This window comes from Saimiri boliviensis, chromosome 4, assembly GCF_048565385.1.
Source record: "Saimiri boliviensis isolate mSaiBol1 chromosome 4, mSaiBol1.pri, whole genome shotgun sequence".
Taxonomy (NCBI): Eukaryota; Metazoa; Chordata; class Mammalia; order Primates; family Cebidae; genus Saimiri; species Saimiri boliviensis.
This window is the reverse complement of record NC_133452.1, coordinates 129,387,832-129,407,607: the sequence shown is the minus strand read 5'-3', so window position 1 is coordinate 129,407,607 and position 19,776 is coordinate 129,387,832. Positions and strand designations below refer to the sequence as shown.

The following is a 19,776-nucleotide window of genomic DNA, read 5'->3' as shown; positions in this document are numbered from 1 at the left end:
GACGCAATGAAGAAAGTGTGTCAGCTAATGGGCAAAACAACTAGCCAGTAACAAAATGTCAGGATCAAATTCAAACATAACATATTAATGTTGAATGTAAATGGCCTAAATGCCCCAATCAAAAGACACAGACTGGCAAACTGGATAAAAAGTCAAGACACGTCGGTGTGCTGTATTAAGGAGACCTGTCTCACATGCAAAGACACACATAGACTAAAAATAAAGGAATGGTGGAAGATTTACCAAGCAAATGGAGAGCAAAAAAAAGCAGGGGTAGCAATACCTGTCTCTGATAAAACAGACTTTAAACCAACAAAGATCAAACAAAACAAAAAAGGGTATTACATAATGGTAAATGGATCAATGCAACAAGAAGAGCTAATTATCCTAAATATATACGCACCCAATGCAGGAGCACCCAGATACATAAAGCAAGTTCTTAATGACCTACAAAGACACTTAGACTCCTGCACAATAATAGTGGGAGACTTTAACACTCCACTGTCAACACTGGACAGATCAATGAGACAGAAAGTCAACAAGGATATCCAGGACTTGAACGCAGATCTGGACAAAGCTGACCTAATAGACATTTACAGAACTCTCCACCCCAAATCCACAGAATATACATTCTTCTCAGCACCACATCTCACTTACTCTAAAATTGACCACATAATTGGAAGCAAATCACTCCTCCGCAAATGCAAAAGAACAGAAATCATAACAAACAGTCTCTCTGACCACAGCTCAATCAAATTAGAATTCAGGATTATGAAGAGTACTCAAAACCACACAATCACATGGAAACTGAACAACTTGCTTCTGAATGACAAAAGGATAAACGATGAAGTGAAGGCAGAAATAAAAATGCTCTTTGAAACCAATGAGAATGAAGACACAACATACCAGAATCTCTGGGACACATTTAAAGCAGTGTCTAGAGAGAAATTTATAGCAATAAATGCCCACATGAGAAACAAGGACAGACCTAAAATCAACACCATATCATTAAAATTGAAAGAGCTAGAGGAGCAAGATCAGAAACACTCAAAAGCTAACAGAAGACAAGAAATAACTAAGATCAGAGAAGAACTGAAGGAGATAGAGATGCAAAAAAACTTCAAAAAAATCAATAAATCCAGGAGCTAGTTTTTTAATAGTTCAACACAATAGACTACTAGCTAGACTAATAAAAAAGAGAAGAGAGAAGAATTTAATATATGCAATAAAAAATGATAAAGGGGGATCACCATCGATTCCTCGGAAATAAAAACTACCATCAGAGATTACTACACACAGCTCTATGCACATAAACCAGAAATCTGGAAAAAATGAGTAAATTCCTGGACACTTGCACACTCCCAAGACTAAACAAGGAGGAAGTTGAAACCCTGAACAGACCAATAACAAGGTCTAAAGTAGAGGCAGCAATTAATAGCCTACTGACCAAAAAAAGTCCAGGTCCAGATGGGTTCACAGCCAAATTCTACCAGATGTACAAAGAGGAGCTGGTACCATTCCTTTTGAAACTATTCCAAACAATACAAAAAAGAGGGAATCCTCCCTAACTCTTTCTATGAGACCAACATAATCCTGATACGAATACCTGGCAGAGACACAATTAAAAAATAAAACTACAGGCCAATATCCATGATTAACATTGATGCAAAAATCTTCAATAAAATACTGGCAAACTGAATCCAACAGCACATCAAAAAGCTTATCCATCAAGATCAAATAGGCTTCATCCCAGGGATGCAAGGCTGGTTCAACATATGCAAGTCTATAAACATAATCCACCACACAAACAGAACCGAAGACAAAAACCACATGATTATCTCAATAGACGCAGAGAAGGCCTTCAACAAAATTCAACAGTCTTTATGCTAAAAATCCTTAATAAATAGTTATCGATGGAATGTGTCTCAAAATAATAAAAGCTATTTATGACAAACCCACAGCCAATATCATACTGAACAGGCAAAAACTAGAAGCATTCCCTTTAAAAACTGGCACTAGACAAGGATGCCCTCTCTTACCACTCCTAACATAGTATAAGAAGTCCTAGCCAGAGCAATTAGGCAAGAAAAAGGAAAAAAAGGGCATTTAATTAGGAGAAGAAGTCAAATTGTCCCTATTCGCAATGACATGATTATATATTTAGAAGACCCCATAGTCTCAGCCCAAAACCTTTTTAAGCTGATAAGCAACTTCAGCAGTCTCAGGATACAAAATCAATGTGCAGGAATCACAAGCATTCCTATATACCAGCAGCAGACAAACAGAGAGCCAAATCATGAGCAAACTCCCATTTACAATTGCTACAAAGAGAATAAAATATCTAGGAATACAACTGACAAAGGATGTAAAAGACATCTTCAAGTAGGACCACAAACCACTGATCAAGGAAATAAGAGAGGACACAAAAGATGGAAAAACATTCCATGCTCATGGTTGGGAAGAATCAATGTTGTGAAAATGGCCATACTACCCAAAGTAATTTATAGATTCAATGCTATCCCCATCAAGCTACCATTGACCTTCTTCACAGAATGGGAAAAAACCACTTTAAACTTCATATGGAACCAAAAGAGAGCATGCATAGCCAAAACCATCCTAAGCAAAAAGAACAAAGCTGGAGGCATTACACTACCTGACTTCAAACTATATTACAAGGCTACAGTAATCAAAGCAGCATGGTACTGGTACCAAAACAGAGATATAGACCAATGGAACAGAGCAGAGGCCTCAGAAGCAACATGACACATCTATAACCATCTGATCTTTGACAAACCTGACAAAAGCAAGCAATGGGGAAAGGATTCCCTGTTTAACAAATGGCTAGCCAGTTGAGAAAACTGGCTAGCCAAATGCAGAAAGCTGAAACTGGACTCCTTCCTTACACCTTATACAAAAATTAACTCCAGATGGATTAAAGATTTAAACATAAGAACTAACACCATAAAAACCGTAGAAGAAAACCTAGGCAACACCATTCAGGACATAGGCACAGTCAAAGACTTCATGAAGAAAACACTAAAAGCAATGGCAACAAAAGCCAAAATAGACAAATGGGATCTAATTAAACTTAAGAGATTCTGCACAGCAAAAGAAACAATCATTAGAGTGAACCAGCAACCAATACAATGGGAAAAATTTTTGCAATCTACCCATCTGACACAGGGCTAATATCCAGAATTTACAAAGAACTAAAGCAGATTTACAAGAAAAACAAACAAACCAACCCATTCAAAAGTGGGCGAAGGAGATGAACAGACACTTTTCAAAAGAAGACGTATATGAGGCCAACATACATATAAAAAATGCTCATCATCCCTGGTCACTAGAAAAATGAAAATCAAAACAACATTGAGATACCATCTCATTCCAGTTCGAATGGTGATCACTAAAAAATCTGGAGACAACAGATCTTGGAGAGGATGTGGAGAAATAGGAGCACTTCTACACTGTTGGTGGGAGTGTAAATTAGTTCTACCATGATGGAAGACAGTGTGGCGATTCCTCAAGGATCTAGATATAGAAATTACGTTTGACCCTGCAATGCCATTACTGGGTATATACCCAAAGGAATATAAATTGTTCTGTTATAAAGATATATGCATATGTATGTTCGTTGTGGCGCTGTTTACAATAGCAAAGACTTGGAAACAACCCAAATGCCCATAAATGATAGAATGGACAAAGAAAACGTGGCACATATACACCATGAAATACTAGGCAGCCATAAAAAATGACGAGTTCATGTCATTTGTAGAGACATAGGTGAATCTAGAAACCATCATTCTCAGCAAACTGACACAAGAACAGAAAACCAAACACCAAATGTTCTTACTCATAGGTGGGTGACGAACAATGAGAACACTTAGGCACAGGGAAGGGAACAACACTCACTGGGGTAGGTGAGAGAGGGGTGGAGGGGAGAGGAGGAGAGGGATAGTGGGTGGTGGGGAGGTTGGGGAGGGATAAAACTGGGAGAAATGCCTGATGTAGGCAATGGGGGTAGAGGGGGTTGGAGACAGCAAACCACCATGACATGCACGTACCTATGCAACAACCCTGTAGGATGCAGGATGTGCACATGTGTCCTAGAGCCCAAAGTACAATAATAAAAAAACAAAATACAACTGAGAGGTTCAACAACAGATTAGAACAAAGAAAGAATTTCTGAACTTGAAGATGGGTCTTCTGAAATAAAGGAAGGCAAACAAACAAAAAAAGAATGAAGAAAGCCTACAGAATCTATGGGATACTAGCAAGTAAACAAATGTTACTGGTATTATGGGTGTTCCAGAAGGACAAACATGGAAAAAGGAGAGGAAAACATATTTCATTAGGTAATAACTGAAAACTTCTCACATCTTGGGAGAAGCTTCCAGGCCGGGGAAGCTCAATGAACCCCAAACGGATTAAATCTGAACATATCCTCTCTGAGGCAGAATTGTAGTAAAATTGTCAAAAGTGAAAGACAAAGAAAGAATTTTAAAGGCAACAAGAGAAAAGTTTTCAGCCAAATATATGGGAATCTCCATTAGATTTTTTAGCAGAAACCTTACAGTCCATGAGAGAAAAGGATGATATATTCAAAGTAGTGAAAGAAAAATACTTGGCAGCCACAAACATACCCAGCTAAGCCAATCATCATAAAATAAGAAAATAAAATCTTTCACAGACAAGTGAAAACGAAGGGAAATCACCACCATTAGACCAATTTTGTAACAAATACCCAAAGGAGTCTTACATCTGGAAATGTAAAGAACAATAACCACCACCATGAAAACATGAGAAACTATAAAACACACTGACAGAGCAGATACACTAAGGAGAAAGGGAAGGAATCAAAACTTATCAGTACAGAAAACTACCCAATAGCAAAAATAAACAATTAAGAGAGGAAGTAAGGAACAAAACATATACAAAAAAACTAAAAAGCAATCAGTAAAATGACAACAGTAAGTCCTCACCTATCAATAATAACCTTAAATATAAATGGATTAAATTCCTCACTTAAAAGATATGGACTGGCTGAATAATAATAACAAAATAAGAATCAACTATATGCTGCCTAAAAGAAACTCACCTCATCTTTAAGGACAAACACATTGAAAGTGAAGGGCTTAAATAAAACGTATTCCATAAAAGCAGAAACTAAAGGCAAGCAGGAGTAGCTATATTTAGACAAAACAGACTTCAAGTCAAAAGCCATACAAAGAGACAAAGGACATTACATAATAATAAAGGGATTGATTTGGCAAGAGAATATAATAATTGTAAATGTATATGTGTTCCAAACTGGAGCACTCAGATATATAAAGCAAATATTATTAGATCTAAAGGGAGAGATAGACTCCAATAACAGTTAAGAACTTCAACACCCCACTCTCAGCATTGGATAGATTGTCTACACAGAAAATAAAGAAATAAATATTAAATGTAAACTGCACCATAGACCAAATGGACCTAATAGATATTTACAGAACATTTTACTCAACAGCTGGTAAAGACATATCTTTTTCATCAGCATATGGTACACTCTTCAGGACTGACTATGTATTAGAACACAAAATAAATCTCAAGAAATTTTAAAAAACTGAAATCATACCTACTATTTTCTCAGACCACAACAGAATAAAACCAGAAATCAATAACAAGATGAACATTCGAAACTATACAAATACATAGAAATTAAATAATAGGCTTCTGAGTGACCAATGGATGGAGAAAAAAAAAAGATGAAATTTAAACATTCCTTGAAATAAATAAAAATTAAAACACAATATATCAAATCTAGGGGACATAGCAAAAGCAGTATTAGGGGCAAGTTTATAGCAATAAATGCCTACATAAAAAACTACAAAAAGATTTCAAATAAACAACCTAAAGTTACCTCTCAAGGAACTAGAAAAGAGAGAAGAAACCAAACCCTGAATTATTGGAAGGAAAGAAATAATAAAGATCAGAGCAGAAATTAATAAAATTGAGACAAAAAAAGTACAAAAACCAATGAAACAAAAAGTTGGGGTTTTTTTTTGGAGCAGATAAACAAAATCAACCAACCATTAGTTAATTAATGAAAAAGAGAGATGATCCAAATAAATAAAATCAGAAATGAAAAAGGAGATGTCACAACAGATATCACAGAAATACAAAGGGTTATTAGAGACTACTATGAACAAATATATAACAATAAATTTTAAAAACCCAAAGAAATAGAAAATTTCCTGGACATAAACAATCTACCAAAAGTCTAGCAAGAAAAAACAAAAAACTCAAACAGGCCAGCAAAAAGTAGCAAGATTTAGTAAGTAATAGAAAATCTCCCAACAAAGAAAGGTCAAGGACTGAATGGCTTCACTGCTGAATTCTACTGAATCTTTAAAGAAGAATTAGTATCAATTCTTGTCAAACTATTTCACAAAATGAAGCAGAGAAAATTTTTCCTAACTCATTGTATGAGGCCAGCATAACCCTGCTACCAAACACAGACAAGGACACAACAAAAAAAGGACACTATAGGTCAATATTCCTAATAAACATAGACACAAAAATCCTCAACAAAATACTAGCAAATCCAATCTAAGAACACATCGAAAAGATAATACACCATGATCAAGTGTGATTTATCTCAGGAATACAAGGATGGTTTAATATATGCAAATCATTAAATGTCATACATCACATCAATAGATTGAAGGACTACTAAAAACCACATGATCATCTCAATAGATGCAGAAAAAGCACTTGATAAAAATTTTACATCTGTTTACAATAAAAATTATCAATCAACAAGGTAAAGAAGGGACATACGTTAAAATAATAAAGGCCACATATGACAAAATCACAGCTAACATCATAATGAATGGGGAAAGGCTAAAATATTTTCTTCTTAGAACTGGAAGAAAACAAGTAAGTCCACTTTCACCACTCTTATTCAACATACTTCTAGAAGTCTTAGAACAATTAGTCAACAGAAAGAAATAAAAGGCATATAAATTGGAAAGCAGGAAATCAATTTGTCCTTGTATGCAAATTCTATGATCTCATGTATAGAAAAACATATAGACTCTATCAAAAAACAGAATACAACAAATTCAGTAAAGTTGCAGGATATGAAATTAATATTAAAGAACAGCGGCATTTCCATACCTGAACAATGAACTACTGAAAATAAAATCAAGAAGGCAATCCCATTTGTAGTGGCTACAAAAAATAAAATACCTAGGAATAAATATAATCAAGGAGGTGAAAGACTTTTGTAAGAAAACTACAAAACAGTGAAGAATGAAATTAATGAAGATACAAACAAATAGAAAGACATCTCAAGCTCATGGATTACAAGAATTAATATTGTTACAATGACAATACTACCCAAAGCAAACTACAGATTTAATGCTACCACTTCCAAAATGCCCGTGATATTCTTCAGAGAAGTACAAAAAGAAATCCTAAAATTTGTATAGAACCACAAAAGACTCCAACTAGCCAAAACAATACTGAGCAAAAGAAACAAACAAACAAGCAAGCAAGCCAAGTTAGAGGAATCACACTACTGACCTTTAAAATATCTTACAAAGCTGTAGTAACCAAAACAGCATGATCACAGCTCATTACAACCTCAAACTAACTGTGAGACTCAAGTGATCCTTCCCCCTCAGCCTTCTGAGTAGCTGGGCTACAGACACAGGCCACTTCACCAGGCTAATTTTTTGTTTTTTGTAGAGATGGGGGTCTCCCTATATTGCCCAAGCTGGCCTTGAACTCCTGGCCTCAAGCGAACTCCCCACCCGATTCTGCCTCAGCCTCCCAAAGTGTTGGAATCACAGGTGTGAGTCACTCTGCCAGGCTGACTTGCTTTATATCTTTAGTGACATTTGGAATTGCCTTTTAAAAAATTGTTTAAAGTCATTCTAGTGGTTAGGTGGTGGTATCTTACCTTAAAATTCACATGCTCAAACCTCTGAATTCCCATTTTCACCCTATCTTATAAGCTACCACTTTGGACTTTTACTTAAAGAAAATTAATAATATCATGCTCAAAAATAATGATAAAACAACAACAAACCACTGAGTATTTATAATTCTCCTAACTTTAGAGAGTAAGCTTCATGAGGCTAAGACCTATCTTGTTTTTTCTTACACATTTCTAGTATCTAGCACAATGCCTGGTGGAAGGTATGTACATTTATTAGTTACCTGTTGCAGTGTAATAAATTACTTCAAATCTTAGCAGCTTACAGCAACAAACATTTACTGTCTCACAGAGTTTCTAAGGGTCAAGCGTGGGGAGCAGCTTAGCTGAGTGGTCCTGGGTCAGAGGCTAGCATGAGGTTTTAGTCATGCTATCAGCTGGTACTGCAGACACTTGAAGGCTTGACAAGGGCTGGATAATTGGCTTCTAAGATGGCTCACTCACATGACTACTGGCAAGAATTGTCATTTCCTTGCTAGTTGTTGTCAGCAGTCTGCAATTCTTTGCCATGTGGCACTCTAGACTTGCTCAACATGGCAGCTGGTTTCCCCAAAGTGAGTGATCCGAGAGAGAGAAAGTTGGTTACACAGATCAACCAGGAGATGGAGGATGTTGCTCCCAACTTCCTGGAGGCTGGCTAATAAAGTGCATAATGAATATTTATTGATTAAAATAATGTGTGTCTGATACTCTACTAAGTATTTAACATATACTATTTCATTTAATCCAGATAACAATCCCACGAGCCATTATCCTCATTTGAGAGATGATAAACCTGAGGTTTATAAAAGTTAACTGTCAATTTCTACAAAGCTAGTGGCATAACAAGAGTTCAGACACAAATCTCTTTACACCAAAGGCTGTGAAAACACGGCTCACAGTATAAACGAATAAAATAATTACATTATTCTTAGAATAAATTGATTTAGGTGGTCTTTATAAACTTTGTTTAAATTGAGTCAAACTCATTTGTATGTGGTGGAGGAAACTAGATATTATATCAGGCAGGAAACCCTAAAATTCTTCAGGTGAATAAAAAGTTAATTGCTTCCCTATTCTGTAGTTGACAAGGTGTTCCATTTTTTCTCTCTTACTACACTGTTTCAAATTCTTGGCAAATCCTTGGAAACAAGGGATGTCAAGAATTCTCCCACTGACTACCCATAGAATTAATTCAACAAAAACTGTTGGTCACACTGTGCATATGGCATTGTGGCAGTTTCGCAGACCTACAAAGCAAGTGAGACACAATCTCTTTTGGATTAAGGTGAGACAAAAATAATAACACAGAGAAGCTGAAGCACCATGGAGAGGCACACAAAAAAATGCTTATTGAGGTTTGTATTTTTTTTTTTTTTGACAGAGTTTCGCTCTTGTCGCCCAGGATGGAGTACATTGGCGGGATCTTGGCTCGCTGTAACATCTGCCTCCTGGATTCAAGCAATTTTCATGCCTCAGCTTCCCCAGTAGCTGGGATTACAGGCACCTGCCACCACGCCCAGCTAATTTTCATATTTTTGGTAGAGACAGGGTTTCACCATGTTGGCCAGGCTGGTCTCAAACTCCTGGCCTCAGGTGATCCGCTCGCCTCAGCCTCCCAAAGTGCTGGGATTACAGGCCTGAGCCACTACACCCAGCAGAGGTTTGAATTTTTTAAAGACTGGATGAATCTTTAAAACACATTTGGTGTTCGTTAAAATAATCTAGTGTGATAATCTCTGGAAATCAACATTAGATTAAATGAAGGGAACCAGCCTTAAAAAAAATTTTTTTTTAAAGCAGTTGGAAAATGTGAAGACAGGAACTTGCTTACCTTTCCACACGTCTCTGTCAGGAACCATTGTTTTCTAGGAAGGGTGGCAGAAATCAGCATCGTATGTTTCTGAAATGTAAAAAGGCGGGTGGAGGTTCAAAGTCTAGGTAGCCCTCTGTGAGAATGCAGGAATCAAATCAGGACAAATAAAAGAGAGGGTAAAGTGGATAGGGCAACAGGAGTTTAGGGATTGACAGGAATGAGAGTCAAGGTGATAACGCTGGGGTAGAAAAGTCAGACCCCTCCTTACTGACTGCGAAGAAAGGAGTCCTCCTAGTCTAACTGAAAAGACCAAGTGTCCTCTTCTCCATTTCACCGGGGAAACCATCCTGTGCTCAGTTACAATGGGACAGGAGAGTCTGGAGCCAATAGAGAGTCTAATGCAAAAACTAGTTTTGGACCAAACTTTGCCTTGACTACTGAGCATGCTCAGCTGTGTCTTCTATAGAAAAGTGAATTCCGTGGCTCCAGATTTTAGCTGTAGCAGCTGGAAGGCGGGAGTGAGGGTGGGGGAGCCAGCGTGGCAGCGTGGCAGAGGCCACAGGTGGAACCTGAAGTTTGAGTACGCTTGAAACGGAAAGTGTGGGACGAAGGGGCGGCCAAGTGGGGAGTCAGCGGAGCCCCCGAGGAAATAATTAATCATTGTGATTGACCCTGACCTGAGCAACCCTTCGTGAAAGGAGAAAATCTGGTTATTCGGAGATGGGGATTGTGTTGTAAAGAGTTACAGGCGAAGTGGTCCGCGGGAGACGAATCGCCGCGAGGGAATGGTCGTGATAAGCCAATAGCGAGCCTCCTGGGTCGTCCGGGCCGGACGGGACCGGGGCTGCAGCAGAAAAGCAGGAGCTGTATGGAGGATGCTCACCTGGCAGCCTCGATCTGCCCCTCCTTCCTCGCTCCTCCCTCCGCACCCCCGGGTAGTTGTCAGGGGCCGACGTCCGGGCCGGGCTGGATCCGGCTCCGAAGCTCGCTTCTGCCGGCTTATTTCTGCAGTTGGGCTGCTGGCGGGGTGCACCCACATCTGTGAGGAGAATCTCGCAGACTCCGAGCCTCCCGTGCCGTTGGTGGTTCGGGGAGGCTTCACTGTCACTCACTGCACACACCGCGACGGCCGAAGGTGTGCTCCCAGGTTACACAGCCTGCAGGCGGTGCCTGAGGACCAGAGGGCGCGGCCCGCTCCCACTTCTGGGGCCGCCGTGAGCAGCGGGCACAAGCGCAGCCACGAAAGCGGCAGCGAGGGCGGCGCAGACACCTCCGAACCACACGGAACCCCGGAGCGCCCGGCGCCCACGGCGCGCAAGGTACGCTTCGGGGCGGTCCTGCCTGACCCCGGAAGAGAAAGTTCTTTTGGGGAAGGGGAGCAAGGAGGGGAGTGCGAGTTAAATAACACTAAAAATCAAAAGTTGTTCTGCCCTGCTCAGGCCGCCTCGACTCCGCCTCCTCCTTGCCCCAGGCCCTTTCGCAGTCCGCCTTCCTCAAAGGGCCCGACGAGCCCCCGCCCCCACCGGAGGAAGCGGACCCCGGGCAGCCGGCCCGCGGGTCCCTCGACCCTCTCCGGATCGAGGTCGCCGGGAAAACCCGGAGAGGAGCATCCCTCGGGCCGGGAAACACCCTCGGCGCGCACCCACTGGCGCGCATGCTCAGTGTGCGCGGCTGCTCGGAGTAGGAAGCTCCCCGCGGCTGCGGCGGCGGCGGCGGCGGCGGTGGCGGAGACTGGAGGGTGGGAGGGGACGCACCGGCTGGCGGGCGGGAGTGCGGGGACGGGGTAGGGGCTCCCGCCCGAGGTTCCTTGGAGTGCTTCCGACCGCGAAGCCCTGCGCGAGGAGCGAGCGAGCCAGGGAACCAACAACGAGCGCGGAGAGGGCAGCGGGCTGAGCGGAGCCGCCGGGCAGAGCGGGCTTGGAGCCCGGGTCGCCGCCGCTCGGGACCCGGCTCGGCGGCGGCGGGGGCGGCGATGTTCCACTGCATCCCCCTGTGGCGGTGCAACCGTCATGTGGAGACCATCGACAAGCGCCACTGCTCGCTGGTCTACGTCCCCGAGGAGATCTACCGCTACGCCCGGAGCCTGGAGGAGCTGCTGCTGGACGCCAACCAGCTCCGCGAGCTGCCCGAGGTGAGTGAGGGTCCGGCCTCACCTGCGCGCTCTGCCCGCTCTTCTGCTGTCCCTTCCGCTCCCCGCCTCTCTCCTTCCCTCTTCCACCTCCGGGTCCGGCGGGAGGGAACCTTACTTGTTTTATGCATTCACCTGCTTCTTTCTCCCGGTGTCTCCATTTTTTTTTTTTTTTTTTTTTTTTTTTTTGAGACGGAGTCTCGCTGTGTCGCCCAGGCTAGAGTGCAGTGGTGCGATCTCGGCTCACTGCAGTCTCTGCCACACGAGTTCAAGCGATTCTCCTGTCTCGGCCTCCTGAGTAGCTGGGATTACAAGCGCGCGCCACCATGCCCAACTAATTTTTGTATTTTTAGTAGAGACGGGGTTTCACCATGTTGGTCAGGCTGGTCTCGAACTCCTGACCTCGCGATCCGCCCGCCTCGGCCTCCCAAAGTGTTGGAATTACAGGCGTGAGCCACCGTGCTCGGCCTCTCCTCGTGTCTCTTTACCTCCATCCTTCCGCAGTAAAGTTCTTTTTCGTTTTATTCAAAGTGACCGGATATTTTTCGCGTAGTCACTAGAGCTCGTGCTGTTGGAGAAACGTTCTGGACTGTTGAGTAACTTAGATCCATGTCTAGGTACTGACACCTGCCACTTGTGCCCGGGCAGGTGAGAAGTCAGGCGACACGGGCTGTTTTCTGTTGGAGGTGCTCTGTAGGAGCACCGCATTCCGCCCCATTCCACTCCCCAGGGCCCTACCAAGAGCCGGGCGCGCCTCTCCTTTGACCTAGGCTTGTCGGGGAGGACCTTGTGACCTGGGCAGCGCGCAAGCGGGCCGCACTATCTCGGCATCTTGGGAGGAATGTGCTCCAGGCTTTATCGCGGGTGGGCTTGGCCAGCCGGCCTGCGGTGGCTACGGGATGGCCGCGGGATGGGGGCAGGGGAGAGCTGGGCCTGGAGCGCTGGGGGCAGGTGCCCAGACGCCAGCCGCCCGGGCCCTGCCTGCGTGGACCTGTTGCGTGGTGGGAGCCGCGGTGAACGTCAGCAGAGGCTCTGCCCGCGGGCCAGCCTTGCAGCCGCCTTTCCCGGAGCGGCCGCAGTCGCCCTGCTTACTTCTGTCCTTGTAGTGATGCGTTATCTTTTCAGAGTCTTTTACGTAAAGTAATCACTCCACTGCCGCCGAGAGTAGGGAGAGTCCTTTGAGCTTGCCTTGGGAACTTGGCTAGAGTAATCTTTCAGGGAGAAGGTATCCCAAACCCAGGTGTGTACAGGAAGTCAGTGTGTAATAATCCAAAGGTGTGCAGGAAGTAGGGAGACTGTTGGGAGTCCGGGATCGGACCTGTTTAAGGCCTGAGCATTGACTCAAATATCTTGCTTGTCCTTTAGTTAACACAAGCCAAATCATTGTCACAGAAACACTAGTCAAGTGTTCTGGCTTGTCAGAATGACCTGATACGTTCTCCAACGCTGATGGAGCGTTTAAACAATCAGTACTGTGTGTTTTTTTCAATATTTTAAGTGTTGTTCTTCTTGGATTAACTTCCTCGGTTCATGTGGAATTGATTGGATGTTTGCTCTGTGTAATCATAGAGATTACCCTCACTAGGACCTTTGTAAAGCCCCCCAAGCTTTATTTAGCTTAGAAGCAGCAAAGCTGTCCAGTTCCCTCAGGCTTTTATTGTTTTGAAGGCATTTTCAAGCACATGCTTTTTTTCTGGCCTTTCATGTCCTTAAAGATTTCACTTAACAGTCATCAGCTCATTCATTGCTTCAAGTTGTATAATTTTAGGCAGTGATATCACCAGAAATATAGAATATGTAATTTAATACTTTTTAGGGCTTCAGAATGACATTATTAAAGATTGAGTGAAAAGTTATTCACTAGAAATGATTCATTGCTCTTTGTGGTATTTGTTTGTTTGTTTGTTTTCTTTTGTAGAACTGGAAGATTTCCTTTGATTGGATTGGCTTTTCACTCCCTTCTGCAGGGTTTGTGGGTTTTCCTGTAATGTTGGAGAATTCAGTTTGGCATGGGAAATTATGTAATTTCCCATGCCAAGCCAAAATGTCAGGTATTTCTGTGATCCTAAATGGAAACTTGTCAGAAGCTCAAAATATAGTTTGTGGCACTCTGTAAATACGGTAAATAAACAAGATTTTCAAAGGTTACAAGTGATCTTGCTAATGGATTATTATTGCTCTAACAGCTCTTAAATGAGTATTAAAGATTTTAGGTTGTGTAAAATCTATTTCTCCCTTACTTATTGTGTGTCTTGGTGCCTGGGTGTGTACATGCCACACATGAGAACTACCTTGAAAACAAATGTATCTGTTCCATCCAGTCTTTCCTTGGGCTATCTGTTGTCTTACCTCTGAGATCTGTATAACTTATTACCACTGTCCTCTGCTGCTCCTGCTCCAAACCCCTGTCTCCTTACCTGCCACATCAAAGCAGGTCTCTTTTGTTGATAAGCCTCAAAGGTCCTTATTTTGGTGGCCATACCAGCTGTATGTTCTCTCTATAACTTGTTTGGAAGCGCAGCTTAAAGGGGAAGCTCATACCCATTACCCAGACAGCAAATATATGCACTCCCAGGCTTTCGTGTAATAACAGCCACCTTCTTTCCACTGAAAGGCCCACAACCTCTGGTTTGAGCCAATATCCTCTTTTCATAAATTGAGATTCAGAATTGAGGTGACTTTCTCAGGGTTATCCAGCAAGTTAGATGCAGTTGCTGATGGGTCCTGTTCATCCAGATATGCTTTGGACACCTAGCAGGAATCTTCTGTCTTGCTTCTCATACCCATCAAACCTTCATTTATTTAGTCTCTCCTGTTTTTTCCTTTTTTGAGCTCTTGTTGCCCAGCCTGGAGTACGGTGGCACAGTATCAACTCACTGCAACATCCACCTCCCAGGTTCAAGCAATTCTCCTGCCTCAGCCTCCCGAGTGGCTGGGATTACAGGCATGTGCCACCACGCCCGCCTAACTCTGTATTTTTTAGTAGAGATGGGGTTTCTCCATGTTGGCCAGAGTGGTCTTGAACTCCTGACCTCAGGTCATCTGCCCATCTCGGCCTTCCAAAGTGCTGGAATTACAGGTGTGAGCCACTGCACCTAGCCTAGTCTCTCCTGTTTTACTCTTGTCATTATAACTTGGCATTAGCCAAGCATTTGTTGAGCCTCCATTATTTGCAAGTTACTGGGAATATAGAGATTAAAGGAGGCATGATTCACAGCTTTGTGAAGAAGCAGATGAATTTAATCCAGATATGGTTAGTGTGGGGTGGAAAGGACACCACGGTTAAGCTACTCCTAAGCTGTGGACTTGATGGTTACTTTCCTAATCTTTTAACCTTTTGCATCAGAACCCTCATCTTCAGCTTGGTTCCTGTTGGGTGATACCCTGTCCTTTTTGCATCCACCTACTCCTCCTGCACTAGCCGCAGTTTTATCCTTTTTGGCTCTGTGCTAACACAGGCAGTCTCACTGTAACCTTCTTGAGATGTCTGTGTGTTATTGCTTACCTTTGTTGAGCACAGAATCTCGGCGTTGTTGCACCTAGTAGGTACCAATAAGCAGTTATTTATGTTGCTTAATAAACCATTATTTATCTGTTGAATGAATGTTGCTGAACCTTATAAAAATCTTCCTCCCTCTGCTTCTTTCTCTTCCCTTAAAGCATATCACTGCTCCAGCATCTATCCTTTTCTAATACAGTCAGAATTTTCAAATTAGAAGCAACTTCAGAAGAAAAGTTCATTCACAGGGGGACACTTTTGTCTTACCTGCCCTTGGCTTCCCCTTTGTACTTCTCAGCCTTTCACATGCCATTGATTTTCTCCTCAGTGTGCACCAGTTCTCAGATACCTTCAAATATGTGTGTTTTCCTGTCTCCAGCACCAATATAGTGCTTCATGTAGTAGTAGGCAGCACATATTTTGAATGAATATACTCAAGGCTTCGTAGCTTTAAAAAGTCGAATTTTACCTTGCCATCTCTTCTTAGAGTTCAGTTGATCTTTTTTTGATTGACAGATGGCATTATCTCAAATACCTGCCCCCCTACATCATTCTTTCTCATATTCTGCTTTATTTTTCCCTGTCCTTTAGAGCACATAACATCACCTAACTCCAGACCATATGCTTGCTTTCTTTTTCTTTGTCTCTCTCCCTGACTAAAACATTAGCTCCATGAGGGCAGAGATCTTCATGAATGGACACATAGGGAGCACAGAGATACAGGAATGAGTCCTAAGATGGGTAGGTGGCCCATGTTTCTTAGCCATCATGATTTCCCTTCCTATGGTCTGACTTCTGTGCATCAATCTATTGAAACTGTTGTTGACACAAAGTCTTCTTTCTGAATCCATTGTCCTTGTCTTGCCAGTTTTTGTTTTCTATGTCTTCCGTGCTGGACACCTCTGATTGCTTTATCTTTGAAAGAATCTTCATGCAGTGTAAACATATTTTCTGTGAATATGACTTCAAGTTTAATATCTCCAGCTGTGATCTGTTAAGGGAATATCCATCTCCACTTGTGGTAAAGTCCCTGTTGCCTTAAACCAACCATGTTTCAATTTAGGTCTCATATTCCAAACTGACTGCTCTTCCCAGAAGTTCCATTTCTAGGGGGCAGGGCAGCCATTTTTTCCCTCTCAAAGGTCCAAAGACTTACCTCAGATCCTTCCTTCTCCTCTCCATTTTGTTGCCAAGTCCTGCCATTTCTTTTTTCACAATGCCATCTTTCCTCTCTTACCCCCTCACTCCCGTTTGGTTGGTTGCATCTGGATTTATATTGTCCATTGTTGGTTGTCTTCTACCGAGGCTCTTTAGGGCTTGTCTTGAAAGGGCAGAGAGTAGAGGTGCTGGATTCAGATAGTTCAAAATGCTGCCCTATCACTTGGAGACTCTCTTCAAGCCTCTGTTTCCTCAGGTGTTAGAGTAGTACCTACCTTATAGGGGTATGGTTCTTAAAGAATATGTGTAAAGCACTTAAAGTATCAGCATAGAGTTAGATCTGAGATGTCTTAACATCTTTCTGGATACTGTTGCAAGATCTGTTTATTTTAAATTAATGCCTCTCTCTCCCTCCTTTTCTCTCTCCCTCCTCCCTCCCTTCCTTCCTCTCTCTTTCTCCCTTCCTTCCTTCCTCTCTCTTTCTCTCTTTCTTTCTTCTTTTTTTTTTTTTTTGAGACAGAGTCTCCCTGTTTTCCAGGCTTGAGTGCAGTGGTGCCATCTCAGCTCAGTGTAACCTCTACCTCCTGGGTTCAAGCGATTCTCCTGCCTCAGCCTCTTCAGTAGCTGGGATTACAGGCACCTGCCACCATGCCAAGCTAATGTTTGTATTTTGAGTAGAGACAGGGTTTTACTGTGTTGGCCAGGCTGGTCTTGAACTCCTGACCTCAAGTGATCCACCCACCTTGGACTCCTTAAGTTGTGGAATTACAGGCAAGACCCATCATGCCTGGCTGAAATACTGTTTCTTAAACTGGAGTTTGAAGACATTTTTCTGGGAGTTTGTAAGTTATTTTTTAAAACCAGAATTATATTTTTAATGTTCTTTTCAATAATACCTTTTTTTTAAAAATCACAGATTCTGTGACATCGTGATGACCTTATAAATGAACCAGTGCCCAAAGACTTTATTGACTGTGTTTGAGCAACTCTTTAATTGTCTGTAGCTAATGGGGGAAGAACAGATGTGAACTTATTACAGAAGTGACTAGTTGGTGTCAGAAGATGGCTGAAGGTTATATGAACAAAGGTTTCATGGCAATTTTTTAGACAAAAGTGTTGGACAGCTGAAGGGGTCTCAATCCACAGTGGTGTCAGCATTCAGAATGTGAATTCAGGCTACCTGCTCCATGTTACTGTTGTATTTAATACATTGCATACAGCCTACAGTGTCTGCAAAATTGCATCATTGTTATCTGTCATGTTAAATTAATGTTGAGCTTTCTTTTGTGTGTTTTTATCCGATTTAAAAAGTTTACCTTACAATTTTGTGAGCGCTAAAGCATAGAAAAGACATAACCTAGTTTTATGTTTGGGCATACTTCAATAACATTGTAATAAATGTCATTTTAGTCAATGCTTAGGAGAAAGGGCATCCAAAGGAATATTTCCCCCTTTATAGTGCTGATCTGTACATTTCTCAAGATAGGGAAACACTTCTCATTTCTCAGATACCCTGTTACTGTCACACAATTTAGCATTTAATTGTTTTCTGTGTTTTTCCCCCACCCCTCACCCCATACCTCTCCTCACCTCTGATACTTAAAAGTGAGAAAACTGAGACCTAGAGAAGTTGTCATTTGTCTAAGGTTAGTGGAGATTAGAGTCTCTGGTTAAGAAACTTTTAGTGAGTATCTGTGACATATTAATAATAATTATAATGGGTTAGTAGAAATTAATGGGTTAGTAGAAATTAGAGTCTTTTCAATTAAGAAACATTTAGAGAGTTTCTATGATGTATTAATAATAATTATAACTGTCACTGCTTATGAGAGTTAACTGAGTTTTAAGCATTGTATGAAGTGCTCTACATAAATAATTTCTTTCAAATGGAGTAACAGCTCACTGTAGCCATTATGATTTCAGCTTGGCAAATGCAGAAACTGAGTCTTAAAAAACTTATTTAAAGGGCTTAAGAAACTTGGTCAAGGTTAGTTGCGGAGCAAGCATGAAACTCCTGCCACATGTGTGCATTTACTGGTATGCTGTACTGCCCGCCTGGGAGCAGGGAGGCATGGTGCTGTGAAGAGCCTCTGCAGAATGCCATGGCAGCTAAGGAGACGAACTCTGTCTTGTAGGCAGAGGAGCCTCAGGGAAGGTGTCTAAGCAGAGGTGAAGTATGGTAAGATCTTTGTTTTTAGAAAGATCATTCTGGGGCAGAGGAGAGAATCGAGTCAGGGAGACCAGGCAGAGGCACATTGTAGTGGTGTAGGCTGGAGGAGAAGAGAGAGTACCTGTGGGCTACTCTGGGAGATGACATGATTAAAGTTTTCACCACTGGGAGCCTCTCCTCATCTGCTGCTTTTTCTGCTGTGCCGCCCTGTGCTGTGCTGCGCTATCCAGAACGCGGTGCTTCACAAATTTGTGGGGCGCCAAATACAAAGCATTATCCTCTTTCTGTAGACATACTTTCATTGATTGTGGCATGCCCTTGTGTTCAACTTTTAAGAAGCTCACTAAAACCTGGCAAGTTTTCTATGTAGGCATTGGCTTGGGAAGAAGCTGGACAACCAGATGTATTATGGGTGGGAAGAGTTTGCTTATTTTTGGTTTTGTCTAGATGAATGTGATCATTAAATTTATAAAAATGTACCAGCAGTGACCCTGTTAACCCTGTGGGTTCTAGTTTTCTGAGTAATGTGAATTCATACTTATGTTTGTTCTGTACTGTGTTTCATCATCCTGTGCTCGAGTAGAGGCTGCTTTCAAAGACAAATACTCAGAGAATATTTATTATTCTAGAGTAACTTAAAACTCATTGCCTGTGTATCTTTTTAAAAAGTAGCTCAAGTCTTGGAGAAAAACAAACCATTTGCGTAATGAAACTTTGTGAGAGTTGACAAAAGATTGAGTCATGCTTTCAGTGTGGTAAAACTGCAAAATGAGCCTGCTTCCACAACCCCCAATTCCCTTTTCCTGGGGTTCCCAGCAGAAAGGAAGCACTTTGACTCCACCTCACAGGCTTTCAGCACATTTACCCCTTTGCCAGAATTTTGCATTTTCTGTACTGTAACAAGGAGGTACTTGGGATTTTCTTAAAATGGACCCTTTACCACAGACTTGAGATTTCAGGGGTAAGCCATTACTGAGATTTACACAAGAGTATCAGAAATAGCAGTGTAAACATTTCTTTTCGATGATGACAGATCCCA

General features: G+C 42.0%; 3 protein-coding genes across 5 annotated transcripts in view; 2 read left to right on the top strand and 1 right to left on the bottom strand.

Moving 5' to 3' along the window:
* KLHL31 (kelch like family member 31) overlaps positions 1–10,757 on the bottom strand; it is a 152,310-nt gene extending 141,553 nt beyond the window's left edge. For all 3 annotated transcript variants that reach the window (XM_074398195.1, XM_074398192.1, XM_074398193.1), the window contains exons 1-2: positions 10,666–10,757; positions 9,801–9,869 (exon numbers count right to left, since the gene is read on the bottom strand). The gene's annotated coding sequence lies outside the window, so the exon portion shown is untranslated. The remainder of the gene's footprint in view (positions 1–9,800; positions 9,870–10,665) is intronic.
* LOC141584335 (uncharacterized) lies at positions 10,317–11,569 on the top strand. Its single transcript, XM_074398197.1, has 2 exons — positions 10,317–11,101; positions 11,222–11,569. The coding sequence occupies exons 1-2, from the start codon at positions 10,658–10,660 to the stop codon at positions 11,567–11,569; spliced, it is 792 nt and encodes a 263-aa protein (XP_074254298.1). The 5' UTR covers positions 10,317–10,657.
* The window catches only part of LRRC1 (leucine rich repeat containing 1), a 130,810-nt gene continuing 122,536 nt past the window's right edge, over positions 11,503–19,776 (top strand). The window contains exon 1 of the mRNA XM_039467806.2: positions 11,503–11,913. Coding sequence (XP_039323740.1) covers positions 11,755–11,913 — 159 coding nt within the window. The 5' untranslated portion in view covers positions 11,503–11,754. The remainder of the gene's footprint in view (positions 11,914–19,776) is intronic.